This window comes from Lepus europaeus, chromosome 3 (genome assembly GCF_033115175.1).
Source record: "Lepus europaeus isolate LE1 chromosome 3, mLepTim1.pri, whole genome shotgun sequence".
NCBI lineage: Eukaryota > Metazoa > Chordata > Mammalia > Lagomorpha > Leporidae > Lepus > Lepus europaeus.
Window position 1 is genome coordinate 52,784,791 of NC_084829.1, and position 18,589 is coordinate 52,803,379.

General features: G+C 41.4%; 1 protein-coding gene across 2 annotated transcripts; it reads left to right on the forward strand.

The window, feature by feature from the left end:
• The first annotated feature begins 259 nt into the window (after window positions 1-259).
• LOC133755972 (glutathione S-transferase alpha I-like) lies at window positions 260-17,508 on the forward strand. Of its 2 annotated transcripts, XM_062186267.1 has the most exons (7): window positions 260-341; window positions 2,304-2,408; window positions 10,733-10,784; window positions 11,695-11,827; window positions 13,577-13,718; window positions 15,566-15,697; window positions 16,944-17,508. In XM_062186267.1, exons 2-7 carry the CDS (start codon window positions 2,322-2,324, stop codon window positions 17,061-17,063), a joined length of 666 nt encoding a protein of 221 aa, XP_062042251.1. In that variant the 5' UTR covers window positions 260-341; window positions 2,304-2,321; the 3' UTR covers window positions 17,064-17,508. The 2 variants fall into 2 exon arrangements, with proteins under 2 accessions (XP_062042251.1, XP_062042252.1); XM_062186268.1 differs by lacking the exons at window positions 260-341; window positions 10,733-10,784 and having other exon boundaries at window positions 2,326-2,408.
• Window positions 17,509-18,589: the final 1,081 nt, after the last annotated feature.

The following is an 18,589-nucleotide window of genomic DNA, read 5'->3' on the forward strand; positions in this document are numbered from 1 at the left end:
GGTTTCCATCTGGCTTAGTTCTTGCTTGGAAACCTCACAATCAGGCTCTTCAAAAAGTGGTCCCCACTCAATCATAGAGTAAATTCTATCTTAAGGGTTTTGTTTGAACTCATCACCATATTTCAAATGGAATCTATCAACAAGTTGTTTTCTTTTAGGGATGACTTTAGCCTTTTCATTCTAATTTATTAAGAAAATTTTTGGGCCCTTAACATTGTGGGAGTGGCTTTTCCCTAACTGGACTCTGCTTCCTTCAATAGGAAGGGGTCATTCAAATAAATAGTTGATAAACACACCTGTAACTGAGTTGTTGAACAAAGAAGGTGACAGCCTTTAGCAAGGTAAGCACTGATCTTATAAATCTTTCACATCCTTCTCTCCAGGTACTGAGAAAAATAATTTAAAATATGTCATTTGACAAGGAAAGTCATTTTATGCTCACATTATACTTTCTCGATGTGTCTAGATGATAGTTTAAGAATGCTTCTTTGGTCTCTGTTGGATACAGCTTTACAAAAATGTAAAAATGAAGAATTTAGAAAACCAGGAGGTGTGACTATGTAACTATGTATGCTGTGAACATTCAAAATAAAGATGCATGGTAATAGAAATAAATTAGTCTGATAGAAATATATGGTCATTTAATCTTTGCTGCTCGCCAGAGAGATGACAAGTCCAACTCTCTCCCTGGGCTTTATTTTTAAAGATTTATTTATTTATTTGAAAGGCAGAGTTACAGAGAGGCAGAGACAGAGTAAGAGAGAGGTCGTCCATCCACTGGTTTACTCCCTAGATGGCTGCAATGGCCGGAGATGTGCCAATCCGAAGCCAGGAGCCAGGAGCTTCTTCTGGGTCTCCCACATGGGTACAGGGGCCCAAGGACTTTGACATATTCCACTGCTTTCTCAGTCCACAGTAGAGAGCTGGATCAGAAGTGGAGCAGCTGGAACTCGAACTGGCGGCCATTTGGGATGCCAGCACTGCAGGCTGTGGCTTTACCTGCTACTCCATAGTGCCAGCCCCTCTCCCTGGGTTTTAACTAGCTTATGGCAAACCTAACTAGCTCAAGGCAAGTCTCTCTGCCTCAGCACTGCTAACCCTTAGCACAGTGGGGAGGGTGGGGGGCTGTCCTGCCCATTGTAGGACATTTAGAGACATCCTTTCACCCAGACAACTGCAGCTGTAGCATTACACCCTAGCCCCACATTGTGACATCCAAAAGTATCTTGAGACATTGCTGAACACCTGCTGTGGCAGGGAAGCAGAATTACCTCCAGTAGAGAATCACTGGACCACAGGATGCTGCATACACTCACACTCAGAAGTAGATAATCACTGGAGTATAAGCACTGGAAGACATAGAGCCAGAGTATGCAACATTATTAGAATTAGAGTAAGAGTCAACAGCGTCCAAGAATGAATGATAATATTTGTGAGTGTTCAGAGTGTGTCAGCCATTGAACAAATGTTCACTCCAATTCATATACTGTAAAGCGAATACAGCAGCACCTCCTTTTCTAGACTATAAGATACAATGCACCTAGTAGTAGTAGAATATAGAATTCCAGAAGAGGCAAGGAATTAGCATCTTCTATCTGGGAAGAATTTGAATCTTTGAGCTACAGTTAACAATGTCGGTAGGCAAAGTTCTGCTTTTAATCAAATGTAGTCCAACAGCCAAAGAGCTGAAGGGAGGGCTTGCACCCTCCTGGACCTCTCTGTCAGTGATGGCTTCTGGTTTCAAGGCCTCCAAAGGGATTCCCAGGGACTTCAATGTGTTCATTCCAGGATTCCTTCATTTTTAGTCTTGGTGTGAATATTCAAGTCCACTCTTAGCTGGAGTGTGACTGTACGTATTGCAATTAATCCCTTTGATATTAAGTTTCATTAACCTAAAAATGCAGATACTAATGACTAATTCATGGCGCTATTGTGAAGTTTACAAATACTGGAATGACATACCAAAGGCATTAGGGCAAGATCTTCAGGTTTCCAACAAATATTAGTTCTCTAGTTCTTCCTACCAAATACTGCCACCCATACATACATTATAACAACAGACTCTCACCTATTAACCCACCAAAAATGATCCCATGTTAGCCAATGGGGACATGAGACTGGTTTGATGCCATCTGATGGTGACTTCTGCTGTATAACAATTTGAGCCACAGGAGACCTTGCAGGAACTTCTAAAATCCTGCCATAAATAAGGGAGATGCTTGTAGAACTTCTGGTACTATTCAGCGTACAACAAATACAACATATTTTTAAATTCATGATTCCATTCATTCATTCCCATTTAGGACCAGGAGGTTATTATCATGGCAGGGAAACCCATGCTTCACTACTACAATGCACGGGGCAAGATGGAGTCCATCCGGTGGCTGTTGGCTGCAGCTGGAGAAGAGGTGAGTCTGCAGTTAGGTCATTCATGTTGAATCTAGAGTTGACTGCATCAGATACTCTTTTCATGTCAGTGAAGGGATATGCGTTAAAAAACTAAAATTGCCAGTTCTAAACAAAGGCGTTAGTATGTTTGACCCAATAAATTGATAACACTTCTTCTCTTCAAAGAGCATAGACATTAAAATAAATTTAAGACTGTAATCACAGAGGTGAGTGTCGTGGTGCAGCAGTTAGGATGCTGCTTGGGATGCCTACATCCCGAACTTGACTGCCTGGGCTCCTGTCCCAGATCCACTTCTGACCCAGCTTCCTGCTAATGTGCGTCCTGGGAAGCAGCAGGTGATGAATCAAGTAATTAGGTCCCTGCCATCCACATGGTGTTATATTCGGGACAGCGAGTTACAGAAGACGCCAAAGTCTCAGGGCTGAATTGTGGAGTTTTTATTCTAGAAAGCCAGCGGCTGCATGGTGGCATGTGCTCTCCAAATCCTGCAACCTCGATTGAGCTCAGGGGTAAGCTTATAAAGGCAAAAACCACATTTTGTTGGAAGTGAATTACAAAGCCAAGCGTTCGTTACAGAAGCTAGAACAAGTGAGGTTACACTTATCTCGGGGGTCATCGAACACATTTTCCCAGCACTTAACATAAACAATCCTTAAAGATAACATTCTTACAAGATTAGTTTTTGAGTAGATAGAAGCTGTCCGACTGGTTAGAAAAAAGTAGAGGCCACTCAGTGACAAACGGAGTGATGAGACGTCATCCAGAGACAAATTGGAGTGACTCTGGTCAGGCCATAGCTCACTGGCACTTCAGTGGGAGACCCCACTGAGCTCTGGGCTTCTGGCTTCAGTCTGCCTCAGCCCAGGTTGCTGTGGGCATTCGGGGAGTCAACAAGTAGATGCAAGATCTTTCTCTCTGTTGCTCTGCCTTTCGAACAGATAAAAATATATAAATAAAACTTCAAAAGCTACAAAAATAGCCTTTTTCCCAGTAGTTCAAATGTATGGACCTTATATAGATTGTGTCTTAAATTACAAAAAATGGTTCATGGCATTTATACAACAATTAGAAACATGAATATTGGTTGAGTATCTGATGATATTAAAGACTTAAGTGTTGTAGATGTGATAATATATTGTGATTATCTTAAAAGAGCTCTGACATTGTACGGAAACAGGCTGAAGAATTTAAGGATGAAATATATTATATCTTGAGGTCCTTCAAATTATTATAAGAGGGGCTGGTGGGCAGGCAGAAAAATAGACAAAAGGAAGTTGTCTTGAGCTGTTTGTTCTTGAAGCTCAGTGAGGAATAAAAGGAAGAACACTACACTTTCCTGTTTATTTTTATACATGTTAGGAGTTTCTATAATAAAGTATTCAGATAAACAATATTAGAAAGTCAATGTAATTAAGGTGTAAATACAAATCATAAAGAGGTGCCAGCAGATGTGGTTAGTAACCAACTGCCTGTTCACAATGGAACATACTCATCGACCAGTTAATTCATTGGCTACCTAATTAACATGAATCAAGGTCAATGCTAGCTCCTGGGCTTTATGGAAAAAAAGACAGGGAGATTTCTTATAAAATTAAAAACAGACTTTCCATTTTATCTAGCAATCCCAGTAGCGTGCATATACTCAAAATATGTTAACACATTGTATCAAAGAGATACCAGTACCTTATAGCAGTATTGTGCACAATAGCCAAAATATGTAATCGATTAAGTGGGTAAGGAAAATGTGGTAAACACACACACACACACACAGTGGAATATTATTCAGCTATAAAAAGAATGAAATTCTACCATTTGCATCAAAATAGATGCAACTGAAGACTATCATGTTGAAAGAAATAAGCTGGACACAGGAAGACAAATACCACATGTTCTCCCTTATATGTGGGAGCTAAAATTTAGTAAGAAAAAATCAAAACACAAAAACAAAAAGTAAGAAATGCCTGTGTGAATCAATATTGCTTCAAATGTAATTTTGTCAAACTTTGTTTTATATCTTTCTCAAACCAATGGTTAGAAATGATATACTACTATAGTTTTAATGATCTGTGATTATTTTAAAATCTATGTATATAGGTGAAATGGACATCTTTTCATTTGATTATTGTTTATAGTCCTTGCTTATATTCCTGCTGAACTATGGTATTGTGACTGGTTGAACTCCTTATTTAGTGAAGCATTAAACCTTTGAATATAATGTAAATTAAAACCATGTTATCTCAAACACTAAAAAAGCAAGCAAGAAAGAAAGCAGGGGGGAAGATATCATTATACTAGAATTGTACTTATGAACCACATGAACTACATTAACTTTGTTCTCCTTGTGCTTATATCACATTAATATGAGAATTGATGAGACTTGTGTTATAGTAATTATCATGCAGTTACTGTGACCCTGAGAATTTAATGTATTAATAAATTCCTTAGAATAAAGAAAAGGCGAACAGTGTATCTACCCTCAGGCAACCTACACAACTTTGAGGATGGAGACAAATAAATAAGTGAATAAGTGGGGTAAGGAGCAGTATTTTACAGTGTTAGAAGGCCATTCTTGAAGTCTGAACAAAAAAATCTTGGCAGGTGTCTGTGTTCCTTTGTTCAGTGCTGCCTCCTAGAGGCGACATTGAGAATATCAGTTTTCAATCATGACCAGATGGACCCAACAACTGTGTGTTTTTCTGGTGGACAAGTCATGGACAGATCTTGTTCCTAAGGTGGGACCAGAAAAGGAGTGTTTCAAGGTGAAAGTGGTGTCTTGTGGAGGGAACTGCTAGAGCTCTTCTTTCATCCTCACAGGAAAATGTTTACCTAAGCCTGGAATTTCAGCTTCTCCATTTCTTCATGATGGGACTTTAACCTGGTCCTTTTTTTTTTTTTCTTTAGAAGAAACAAGACACACACAAAATACAAATGTTGCAATGCCTTTTTGGATAGTTTTCTTTTTTAGAAATGCATCAGCTGGTTTCAGTCCTATGGTTAGGGACATGTTTGGAGTCCTAGCAGTAGAGCTCAGCACAGGAGGAGGAGGTAGTGGTGATGCCCATAGCCTGTCACTGCCTTTTCTCCACCCCAGCCTGGTGGAAGAGGGTGGTGGATAAGGGCTGACTATACCCCTTGCTTAGAATTCATGGATTCTCGGCACCCCAAGGCTGATCCCTACCATCCAACCCATCACCATCAGCCTTACAGGCAACTCTACACTTATGAACCCTATCCCACCTCAGCCACCCTCTTGTGGTGATCATCCCTCCCCTCACATCACTTATGGTTTTCCTAAATGGGGTGTTTTGAAATTGCTGGCACTTACCACCTTCCTCTCTCTACAGCCTGATCCTCTGTGATTGTGTAGACCCACAACAAACTGTTCCATGAGCATGTTAGAAACCAAAATAACCCGACCTATTCATCATGCGGAGCTGTATTAAATTACAATAGTCAGTGTTTATTACTTGGTCTCTGTGGGCCAGGACTTGTACTATACAAGGTACTTCAAAAGCTCCTAGAGAAATACATTGAAAATATAATACACGTTTTCCACAATCTTTTTCAAATTCTCACATACACTTTGAAAAGACCACAATATTCTTTTTAAGACAATGTTCTACAGCATTTTAAAGATGAGGAAACTGAGACATGGTGTGTTGAAGTGATTATGCACAGATCACGGTTACTGTGAGGCAGAGCTATGATTTTACCAAATCATGTCAGTACTGAAATCCAGAAAAATCTCTTATTTTAAATTGGGATGGCTTACAAGATAATTAATACACATTCAACTCATTAATGATTGGAAATAAGGTTACTAGTATTATTTTTTAAATTTCAAGGATCAAATTAGAGTTTGTAGAAACTCAAAAACTTTTTAGTGACTGTATCATTAACAAATCAATGACCAAACTAGTGAAGTCAAATAAATTTCAATCAACCTCAATGTTCAATGTTGTCGACTTATATTTCTCCTTAAAAGCAAGAAAAGCAGTAAACCTCATAGTTAATAATTACCATGCTTCTTCATGTGTGTTCTCAAATGCCATAGAAGGGTATCTGCTGGGAGGAAGCAGGGCACCTACTTTCAGCAGGCTGTTCTTTACTCATAGCCTTGTCATAAATATGTAGACTCCTGTTTGATAGGTATCTTTATTCATACGAGCAGGAACACTCACAATACTCTTGCTGTGCACTACCTCAGTTTGCCACATCTGCATATGAAGCTCCTCTGTATTGGCTGGACTGAAACCTTATATAAGTGCTAATCACAGTCTCTTCCAAGAAACTAAGATCTTCATCTCAATGTGAATTTTGGTGACCACGATGTCACAGTACTTAAAGAAGCTTTGTTTTCTAATGGCATGTTGAAAAAATTATCAACAATAAGTGAATTTCATAACACTTATAGAAATAAATCATTCTGTTATAGCACCACCCATTATGCTGTCCTCAATAACTTTAACTATAAAATGTAACTGTATAAAGACAACATTTCTTGCCTAATTTAACTTTGTGTTCCAAACAGTATAAGTGCTAAAAATGAGAAACACTTTAAAGAAACCTCAGATTAGGAGCCTTGACTACCACTTAGAATAAAAGTGATAGATACATAGAAGCGGTAGAAGGAAAAGAAAAAGAAAGGAGAAAAAAAATTTCTCAGGATTTTCAAAGGGAAGAATATGTCAAAGAAAATTCTTTTGGGCTCTTTGGCTTTTAATAAATTATGGACCTTTAAATGCTTCAATATGATGCCAAAAAATTTGCTAAAGTATACAGGAGAGGAATCAAACATTTATAACACAATTAATTATTTTTCTGACTAAAGAGCAATGATAACTATGAAACAAGTATTCAAGAAAATAAAATATAAATGGGAAATTTAATCATTAAATTGTTTCTCTCAATTTATCATGACCCTATATTTAGACAAGAAAGCAAACAAATAACCTTGAAGGTGATACTGAATCATTGTAGAATAGATCTAACACATGCATTTCAAGTTTCCATTGCTGGAAATCATGTTAAACAATATAACATAGAGCAAAAGGAACTCACAGCATCAGGTGTAATCCTCCTCCTCTACCCTCAGAAGATGTTAGAAAAAACTGACAGTTCTTCCAGGTTCTGAACCCCTAGTGCCCCCAACCCTAATTGTGGAAGCAAAGACTATGTCCTATCATGCAACTTTGTACAAGTTGTAATAAAATGAAGCCAACCTTTCCTTACCTTATTTTAGAAAATGGTTAGTTATTTGAGAAATACCAAAATATTGCCAGGAATCCATTTCATTAATTTGTATTCGCTGTTCAAAACTGACCGCATAGAAGTACCTTTGTCATTTACACCACAAATTCCCTTAACAGATTGAACATCTAAAACCTGTCAGATAAAGAGGATGTGGGACTCCCTAATCCCAGCATGTTATAGATACTAAAGGTATATGGAGGTGCGCTAAAAAGCTTTGCTCACAGAAGGCAGAACTATAAAAGAGATATTGTTTTTGAATAAAAACAAAGAGCAAACTGATACCCTTCTTTTGTTTCATGAACACCATAAGATAACATTGAGCCTGAATTCATTCTCTACTCCTGTGGCCAGAAAAAAAGACCATAAAATTTAATTTGTAACATGATATACTTTCCCGTCATTAGTTGAGATATACTTTAAAAATATTAATTAATTAAATAAATTTATTTGAGTGGTAGAAAGACACATACACACAAAGAAGGAGGGAGGGAGGGCAGGGGAGAGAGAGAGAGAGAGAGAGGAGAGAGAAAGGGTGAGAGAGAAAGAGAAAGCACGAGAGAATATCTCCTACTGATTCACTTTTCAAATGCTGGCACCAGTAAAGCTATTCCAGGAGAATACAGGAGCCCAAATCTCTGACATGGGTGGCAGGGACCCAAGGACTTGATCCATCACCTGCTGCCTCTCAGGGTGTGCATTGGCAAGGAGTTAGAATCCAAGCAGAGCCAGGTTCTAACTCTAGTACTCCAATATGGGGTGTGGACATTCCAAGAGATGTCTCAACCAGTGCACCAAATGCCATCCTGGAGATGCTGTTTTGAACGAGTGAAAATATTCTTTAAAAAAAAGATTGATTTATTTTATTTGAAAGGCAGAGTTACACAGAGAGAGGAAGAGACAGAGAGAGTAGGAGGGAGGGAGAGGTTTTCCATCTGCAGGTTCACTTGCCAGTGGCTGTGACAGCAGGAAATGGGCCAGACTAAAGTCAGGATCCAGGAGCTTCTTCTGGGTCTCCTCTGTGGGTGTAGGGGAGCAAGAATTTGGGCCATCTTCTGCTGCTTTCCCAGGCGCATTAGCAGGAAGCTGGATCAAAAGTGGAACAACCAGGATTACAACTGGTGCCAATATGGGATGCAGGTGGCAACTTAACCTAGTATACAATAGCACCAGCCCCAGATGAAAAATATCCTAAAGAGGGTTTGTGATAGCAGCCATCAAAGCAATATTCAAACATGGTTTCAAGGAAGTTTTCAGGTTTGGAGTTAGCTTTCTTCACAACCTCATCAAAATGCTCAAGGAATTTTCTTGACCTTCTGCATTTCTGTGGGCAGAAGGTAAATCTGAATTCTCTTTTCCATGGTCCAATCTGTTCTCATTATGCCAGACCCTCATCTTTCCCCTCAAGACATTGCTCAGTACAGATCTCCCTAGGGTGGTCAAAACCCAGAGAAATAGTGCATCTCTTGTCCGGCGGTGGCCTCCCTACAACCTTGGAGTGTCTTGATTTCTTGAAAACCATCCTTCTAGCCTCATTGGTCTGAGCATGGACATCCATTGTCCTGTCACTTCTCTCTTTAATAGACTGATGATGTCTCCAAAGGCACAATGTTTCTTTAATGTACATTCCAATGTATTTACCATCCTGTGCATCTGGGTTCTGCCCTTCATCACCAAGTTCTCCTGCAGACAGGTGTGTGGAGCCAGATTACTGCATGATGTGAGTGCACAGAGTGAATGAACACAACTTACGGCTTCTCTAGGTGAGGTACACACAGGAGAAGTGGCCGCTGGCTCAGCAGTAGGAAGCTCAGGCTCCAGCAGGCAGTGGCTCAGCCTATGCCACCTGACCCTGGGTCTGCGGGACGGAGGAGGTGGGAGGAAGGGGCTGCAGAGTCAGACCTCCAGGAAATTTTGCTGTTTGTCCCCATGGGCTTTTGGTTTGTCAGCCTGCTTAGAATGTAAATTGCATCATCATATGAAAACCAATTTTCCTATTTATATTAAATCCTGGGAGCCACACAGAGTTTCTGATGAGATTGAGGCTGCCACCTCAACCAGAGTCACTGGTCTTAGGACAAGGTGTGATTTATGCCAAGGTTTGTAGATTAAAAAAATGTACATTTTCACCAATGTTTGGCTTTAATGTGAAAAAGATTAAAGGGTAGTATGATAAAATAGCAACTTCTATTAAAATGCTAACAAAAATTTTGTATTTATGGAACAATTAATATAGACCTGGTGCTTTTCTAGGTGCTCTGTATAACTCAGTGATTGAATACTCACACCCACCTATAATGTAGATAGCATAACTGTGTGCATTTTATAGTTTTAGGGTATTGAAACAGAAATAATTGGAGTAACATGTCCAACAAGGACATGAAAAAGATGACTATATCCATGTAGACAGATCAGACACCAAGGTTTTTGTTTCAATAAAAGCTGTGTGGGAACTCACATGCTCACAAAAGTCAAATTTGGTTAAACTTGCCTGTGGAGACTAATTTCTTTCCTAGATTGGGAATTCTGTCCTGGTGTGTATTAGGAATTCTAGCTGAAAGAGTGAAAGCTGAGCAACAGCCAGGACCATGTCACCTATGGCAAGTTTCCTGCTGAATGGGGTGAGGCAAATTGCAGCAGAGGCCCCTCAGTGGAAGAATGGTCCACGTTCATGGTCCGATGGCATGTCCCATGCTCTTAACATACCAGGTTCTGTCCTGATCTCAGGTAGAGACGCAGGGTTTCTGAAGATACTACAATTCCATTCTTAGAATTGTATATACAGTCCCTCTCCTCCAGTGATGTCCTCTCCTGAATTCTGACTGAACTGTGTGCATTTGTTGGGTCAGGGTGAAGGTGAATTGAATCTGAAAAAATGAACAACTATGTGCTATGACTTATGCCCTTTTATTCATACACCTAATCTGGATTTCCAAATGACCAGTCTCCTCTTTGTACCTGCCAAACTTAGAACACTTACCCTTTCCATATTATGTACCTGACAGAGACCACTCAAGTGTAAAAGCCTAGAATACCATAGAATAAGAGCTCTTTTCCTGTTTCTGCTTCCAGTTTGAGGAGAAATTTATGAAAAGTCGAGAAGATTTGGAGAAGTTAAGAAATGGTAAGAACAACTGTCCACTCGGCTCACATGAGTGTATCAAATAAACATACAAGCACCAAAGGTTTAAGCACGAGTAGATGGTTTAAACACCAAGTGAGAGCTGCATGTTTGTAATGTGGTGATTGGAATGTGGAGAGGAATAAAATGATTAAAATAGAATTGGGCTCCTTGAGCTCTATCTCAGAGCGCAAAGGGCCAGAACTCTGTTTGCCAAATGTATACTCCTCAGAGTCCTGTAGCTGCCCAGTCCTTGCTTTGTGCTGCTTGCAGAACCAGAAATGGCTACAGTCAGCACAGGATTCCAGATGCTCTCCCCTTCCAGGGACGTTTGTTAGATGAAAGGATGAGAAATGAAGCCAACAGTTATCTTGAGTTGTTTTCTATTGCACATTTGGCAAAGTACTATCCTGGGACTGACCGTGAGATGGTGCTGAATCAGCTGAAAGTCCAGGTTAGAATGTGAGGAGGGAGAGGAAGAGCAAGGGCCAGCAGCCACGGGGTCAAGGATGCAGGTCTAGAGTACAGAGAGGGCCCCACATAGAAAGCTCTCTTAGGTCTGTCATTAAAGTCTTGGGACTTTGGGAACTTCTTATTCTAAGTGGTATGTGACTTCCCTATTACAACTTCTCCCAACTGCCACCCAAAGTATTCGTGAAGATAAACAACAAAAAAAGTAGAACTCTTTACTATATGTAAATGGAAAATAAAAACATCAATTAAATAATAGGCAGAAAGTGAAAGGAGGATAAATAAGAAAAAGGACTATAGTGGGCTAAAAACAAAATGATATTTTACTTGAAAGAGAATTTCTCATTTTATATCTTCAGTCATTACAGTAAACACTTTCTTTTCCTGAAAAACTAGGATCCAGAGATAGTTCATTATCCTCTTTCTTTACTTTTTCCAAAAGATGGGGTATTGATGTTCCAGCAAGCACCCATGGTTGAGATTGATGGGATGAAGCTGGTGCAGTCCAGAGCTATTCTCAACTACATTGCCAACAAACACCACCTCTATGGGAAAGACATAAAGGAGAGAGCCCTGTACGGTATATTTTCTATTCTTACAATAGCAGATAACATGGGGATGATGTGGGGTCTGCCTTGTATGAACAGGACCATGGCAGAGGGATCAGGACCAGCAGAAGTAGGATTGTGGGCATATCCTGAGGTCTTGTTGGGCAGAGTCATACTGACATGAGGGAAGGGTGATTAGTGTAGATTTCAGTTAGTGGGATCGTAGGAGAGTATGCAGTTCATGGCTATAGGCCAATGACAGAGGTTTACAAACCCTGAGCAATTAAGAAGTCAGAGGGTAGAGGAATCACGATTGCAGGGGCTCAGGCCTTTTAGCCTGGACTCCAGTCAACAACACAGAACAGTGTCAGACAGCTTTAGCATCCTGAGATGAAGGCCTGGGAAGGAAAGGATGCAAGAAGATGTTTTTAAATTCTAGACATTATAAAAATGATAATCATAAACTTAAGTTACCAGTAGATTATATAGATGGGTCAACTTGACAAGGGTTATCAGAGGTTGGTGTCCAAGATCATGAAGTTACCTGGTACATGTCATATAGAACTAAAGCAGCCATGTTAATTCAATATCAGCAAAGTTTTGGGGGTCTCCTTCCTATTGTGATGGAACTGTAGAGTTGAAAATAGTATCTTGTATGGAAGTATGGGAAGTGCTTCAAAAATTAGGTATAAAGTGACCAGTGATGCACAAATTCAACTACTATATATCCAAGAGAATTGAAGACAGAGCTCCACTAATACTTGCATGGAAATAGCTATAGCAATATTGCTCACAATATTCAAAAAAGTAAAAAGTCACCAAATGACCATTATCATTTGAATGGATAGCAAAAAAGAGGTAAAGCTCTCCTGTCATATGCACTGGTTCTAACTGTATACAGACTTGCACCACTTAAGGGGATAATTTAGGTGTAGTCTCAAGAAGTGCATATAGGAATAGTTTTAAATATTAGCATGTAGATCCATGATTTATGGGAACTAATTGAGAGAATTTCCAAATTTGGCATTACACTGAGCCTAGGATGTATACTAGATGAAAGGGGAAGAGGGACATGAGTGAGCTGACTGTGCCAAGGACTCTCTCCAAGCTGATGTAGGTGGCAGGTCTTCAACCGTATGGATCATGCTACATTTGTGCACAGGACACAGCAAAGTTAAGATGAAAGCAAGCCCTATTTGTAGCATCACTGGTCACATGCCTTGTCCTACCATGTTTTCTCATCACTGTGGCTTTGAGCGGATCATTGATGCTGCTTATACCCGTGTTTTTCATAAGTAAAACAAAATTTAATTAATTAGAGAGGCAGAGAGACAGGAGAGAAACAGAGCTCCTGTCTGCTGATTCAATCTCCAAATGCAGGCAACAGCACTCAGCTGGGGCTGAAGCTGGGAGCAAGGAATTCAATCCAGGTTCCCACATGAGTAGCAGGAACTCAATTACTTGAGCCATCATCTGCTGCCTCCTTGGTAGCTGGAATCGGGGGTGGAGTAAAAAATTAAACCCAGGTACAGCAATGTGGGATGTGGTCATCTTAAATAGTCTTAACCACTAGGCCAGATGCCTGCCCTAACAAACATTTTAGACAAATATCTTCCCTGGGAATACAAGAATGTAATATAAAGGAAAAATCATAGCATGCTGACTGACATGTGAAAGGTTCCCACTGGAGGTGAAATTCTTTGCCACCATTATTCTCCTTGTTTTTGAATTATGAATCTGAGGCACAGGCACTTGACTGGTTGTTCTGTCTCTCAGGATTGACATGTATGCAGAAGGTGTGGCTGATTTGAACGAAATGATTATTCTTTACCCATTTGGTCCACCTGAGGGAAAAGATGCAAGCCTTTCCCAGATCAAGGACAAGGCAAAAACCCGCTACTTTCCTGCCTTTGAAAAGGTGAGTGGAGGCTGCCTCACCTTGATGTTACTGAAAGCGTAGAGGATGTGTCAGTCCAAAGAGGGTATCTTGACAGATTGGGCTGTCACAACAAAATGATCATAGACTGACTGGTTTATTTCTCATATTCTGGAGATTGGGAAGCACACTGTGAAAGTGCTGGAGGATTCAGTATCTGGCAAAGCCCTGTGTCTCGGCTGATACTTGGTTATGTCCTTGCATGGTAGATGGGACAAGGGAGCTCTCTGGGGCCACTTTTATACATCACTAATGCCATTCAGGAGAGCTCCACCCTCAAGACCCAATCAACTCCCAAAGGGCCCCGGCCACTAACAGCTTCACACACACTGGGGGTTAGGATCTCAGCATATAAATTTGATAGGGGGACATGCGAGAAGACAACAGAAAAACTGTGACAGCTCCATGAAGTAATAACCTTCACTTCCACAGGCCTTTCTTAAAATGAATTTAGCACCATCAGCTTTTATAACAACTTCTATAATCCTATGTCAAGAGTGAAGAATTGAGAGTGATCAGAGCCTCAATATACTGCCTCATCTTTGCGGTGCTGACAGTTTTGGGCACACACCATGGCTCGCTCTCCAGTCACTGCAGATTCAGTACATCCCTTCTATGAAATAAAAAATCCTTATCATAACATAATTCATCAATGTGTATGGCAACACAGCATTTGATGTTGTGTTTTGCTTTGTACCAAATAATTATCTATAACTCTGTAAACATAAATATGAGGAAATTTCAGAAAGTTTTTGGAAAAAGGAGCTAAAGCATAACTGTTCTTGGAATTTATGCATGCAAGAGATCTTCAAAAAGATCATAAAAAATGAGTACTATGATAAAATTATGTATGGATTTCAAACTGTTTTTCACCAAATTTAACTTATCTTTTAATTCCATTTTCCAGAAACTTCTAAAAGTACCTTTGTAGAGTAATAGATATTACCAAAATATTATCTCTAATTGCTGGTGCTATATGTGTTTTTTCTCTTTATTCTTCACAATTTCAATTTTACTAAAATATTTTAATAAATATCAAATATTATACTGAAATTTTACTATGAAAAATTTCATACATCCAGAAAAGGTGAAATAATTATTTAATGAGCACAGGGATCCTATCAACTTCTAGCAAAATTAACATATTATCTTTGCTTTGTCACCTCTCTCTCTACCTCTCTCTCCATCAATCATTTTCTTTTTTCATACATTCCACAGTAGGCTGGGGACATCAGTGCAGTTTACCCCTAACAGTTTAGCTGCAGATTTGACAGCGTATAAATTAAGAGTCAGAGCCAATGCTGCAAAGGAGATGATGAGTTTAAGTTCACCCAGGGTTACTGCAAATCCCAAAGATACAAGTTAGGGTAAGAGGAGACCTGTAGAGTCTGAAATGGTCTTCCCATGGGGAAGAGAGCTGTGGTGAAGGGGAAGCCACTGCCCAAGGGATGCTGGAGAGGGAGCAGAATGGAGAGATAGGTCTTGAAATGTGAGGTCTGCACCCTTCAGGGTGTGGGGCAGACAGCAACAGGGGGCAGCAGGGGCTGAGCCCTTGGCACACAGAGAAGATGCAAGTGAAGGTGGATGGTGTGGACACCACAGGGATGTGGGAGTGAGAGTGAAAGGGTAGCTGGGCTTTCACTGAGGAGTGAGCAGACCCCACTTCTCCCTCTCCCTCATGAGACAGGGCCCGGGAGAAAGGTCTGCATCTCCACACCCACCCAGTGAGGCAGCAGAGCTGGGACAGTCGGGCTGGAGAGGCTCAGGGAGGAGCAGGGGCCCAGCCTGACTGTGCCTGTGACCATGATCTGATTCCTCAACTTCACCAGGTGTTGAAGAGCCACGGACAAGACTACCTTGTTGGCAACAGGCTGAGCAAGGCTGACATTCTCCTGGTTGAACTTCTCTACAACGTGGAAGAGATCGACCCCACCATCATCACCAGCTTTCCTCTGCTGCAGGTGACCCACCTCCCAGCCTTGGGTGGCAAGACTCACATCTCTTTTCTTGGCATCTAATACTTGACCCTTTGAGTGAATGACATTCTGGCCCCCAGCCTTCTCTAGGCCTGCACCTTTCACCCAGTCCCCCACATCCTCAAACTGAGTTTACAGGAACTGGTTCTAGGTACAGAAAGAAACTTGATATACCAAGGAAATGTAGGTGGAAGCCACCCTTCGAAGACTATTTTCCTTTCATTATGAACGGGACTCAGGGTTGGTACAAACTCCTCTCCCCAGCCCCTTCTTCCACTGTGCTTTCTCTTCCTGATTTCTCTGTGATTCCCTTCATCCCAGGTGTGTCCTTGTCTTTCCACACTGAGTCCATCTGAGCAGTTCTCCGCCAAGTGATTTCATTCCCTTAGCTCTGGTTCCAACTGTCAGACCTGTGTTTCTGTTTGCACAGCTCTTCTCCCTCCCTCCCCTCCCACAATCCCTGTCTCTGTCTCTCAGCGTGGAAATTGGTTGTGACAAAACAGGTGCTTTTTATCTTTGTTTCCAACTCCATTTTCCCATGTCTTCATTTATCTTGTTTGGAGATGTCCTAGTTTCCTAGGTTAACATTTGACAGATGCATTGTTCTTATCATGCAAGAGCCATGGATGTGCAGGGTTAAAGTTTAAGGAAGAAGGCAGAGATGCTTACAACTGAACAAAGTCTTAATACCATAACAGGAGGCCGGCACCGTGGCTTAACAGGCTAATCCTCCACCTAGTGGCGCCGGCACACCGGGTTCTAGTCCCGGTTGGGGCACTGGATTCTATCCCGGTTGCCCCTCTTCCAGGCCAGCTCTCTGTTATGGCCCGGGAAGGCAGTGGAGGATGGCCCAAGTCCTTGGGCCCTGCACCCGCATGGGAGACCAGGAGAAGCGCCTGGCTCCTGGCTTCGGATCAGCGCGATGTGCCGGCCACAGCGGCCATTGGAGGGTGAACCAACGGCAAAAAGGAAGACCTTTCTCTCTGTCTCTCTCTCTCACTATCCACTCTGCCTGTCAAAAAAAAAAATACCATAACAGGGAAAATGTTCCTGACCTGTACTTTCCTCCTGTAATCTGCATTCTCATTGGGGTCCATTTCCCCAGCATCCACACTGGCGCTGATGGAGAGGATTCGGTTGGTCTTTGTTTAGGAGGGGTCAGGCTTCCTGGGCTGTGCTAATGATGGGGTGGTCTTTGCTTCTCTCTGAGGCTGTGATTTGTGCATTTCAGGCCCTAAAAACCAGAATCAGCAACCTTCCCACCGTGAAGAAGTTTCTGCAGCCTGGCAGCCAGAGGAAGCCTCCTGTGAGTGAGAAAAGTGTTGCGGAAGGAAAGAGGATTTTCTTTTAAATAAAGCAGACATGGACACCAAGGGCATGTAAACCAATCTTCTGAAGTCTTGGCAAAAGTAAATTCTGATTCCAGCCACGTGAAGCTAATAATCTTTTCCAATTTGCATATATTAATGAAGCAGTAAAACTCCTTTGAGCAGACTTATTAAAATATATATTCAATTTCATTATTGCTTGACAGGAAATCAGATTTCCAATCTCCTTCTAGGCATTTTTTTTGGAATTAAAACATGAAAAAATAAAAGAAAATGTTAGGTGGGTTTTTAATGACTTAGGAGAATTGTCTGATAACATCTATCATATGGCTTATGAAAAAGTAAAAAAAAAAAAGGAATTCATATCAGCCATTCTCAGATATGTACAGGAAAACAGCTAACATTCTAGAATTGGCATAATTAAATGTCCTTATTTCTGCTAATAAAAATGTTCCTTCTTGTGCGTTATTGGAAGTTGTGTGTTCCAAGAACTCTTCAGTGAGGAGCAAGATAGACCACGTGGTGTGTGCTCACCCTCACTCTGCTCCTTCATGCTCTGTGGGGCACACCCAGGAGTCTCACTCTCAGTTCTCCTGGTGTCACCCAGGCCTGGGCTTCCCAGACACAGATTCTATGAGAATTGAGTATAGTGATTGTGGGTATAAACTGGTTCCCCTGCGCATGTCACTGGGCCCGCATGCAGGGGTGAGGAACAATTTCTCACTTCACCAACAAACCGAGCCCCTCATGTTCATCTCCCCCAGGAAATCAGGGCTTTGGCCCATGGAGTTCTCCTCTAGAGTGAGATTCCCTGCAGTGGGAAAGGGGGCAAGGGTCCAGACAGACACGCAGTGTGCTCTGAGTGCAGCCTCACTTCCTTCTAGTCTCTTCTGTACTTAGAAGAGAGTGATTGTCCCCAAACTCAAACCTGAATCTCACCACCTTTCTTTACATCATTCAACGAGTCCCTGTTCCCAGCATAATGAAACCTCAAACCCCCTCATTCCCACATTTCCAACCCATTTTGACCCATGAGCATGGTGGGGCCTCCTGCCGCTGACCTTGGGCACATTGGCTCACCTGGCCTGACCACTCCTTCCCACCTGGCCACTCTTAACTCCCCACCTTGTAGTTCCCCATGGAGTCTTGAGGTCTCCCGTGTGCCCTCCACAGACTCATGCCAGGACAAATGAAGGCCACTGTGTCTTCTCCACTGTAAATCCACAGTGTGGGTCATGACCGCTGTGTCCCCCATGCTTCATCACAAGTGGATAACAATGCTTTGCTTCTGTATTTGCTGTAATTTTACCATTTAAAAATATTGAAGCTATCTTATTTATTGAGATGCTCCTCTGTTCAGATTTGACATGAAACTATTGGGACTAGTCTCAAACAAGAGGAAAACTCTAACCTCAGGAGCTCAAAGTATTTGGGGGAAACGTATTAAATCCCTACTATTACTGTGGCGCAGATGTTATGTCTCTGCCAGCAGCACTGGCATCCCATATAGGTGCTGGTTCAAGTCCTGGCTGCTCCTCTTCCCATCCAG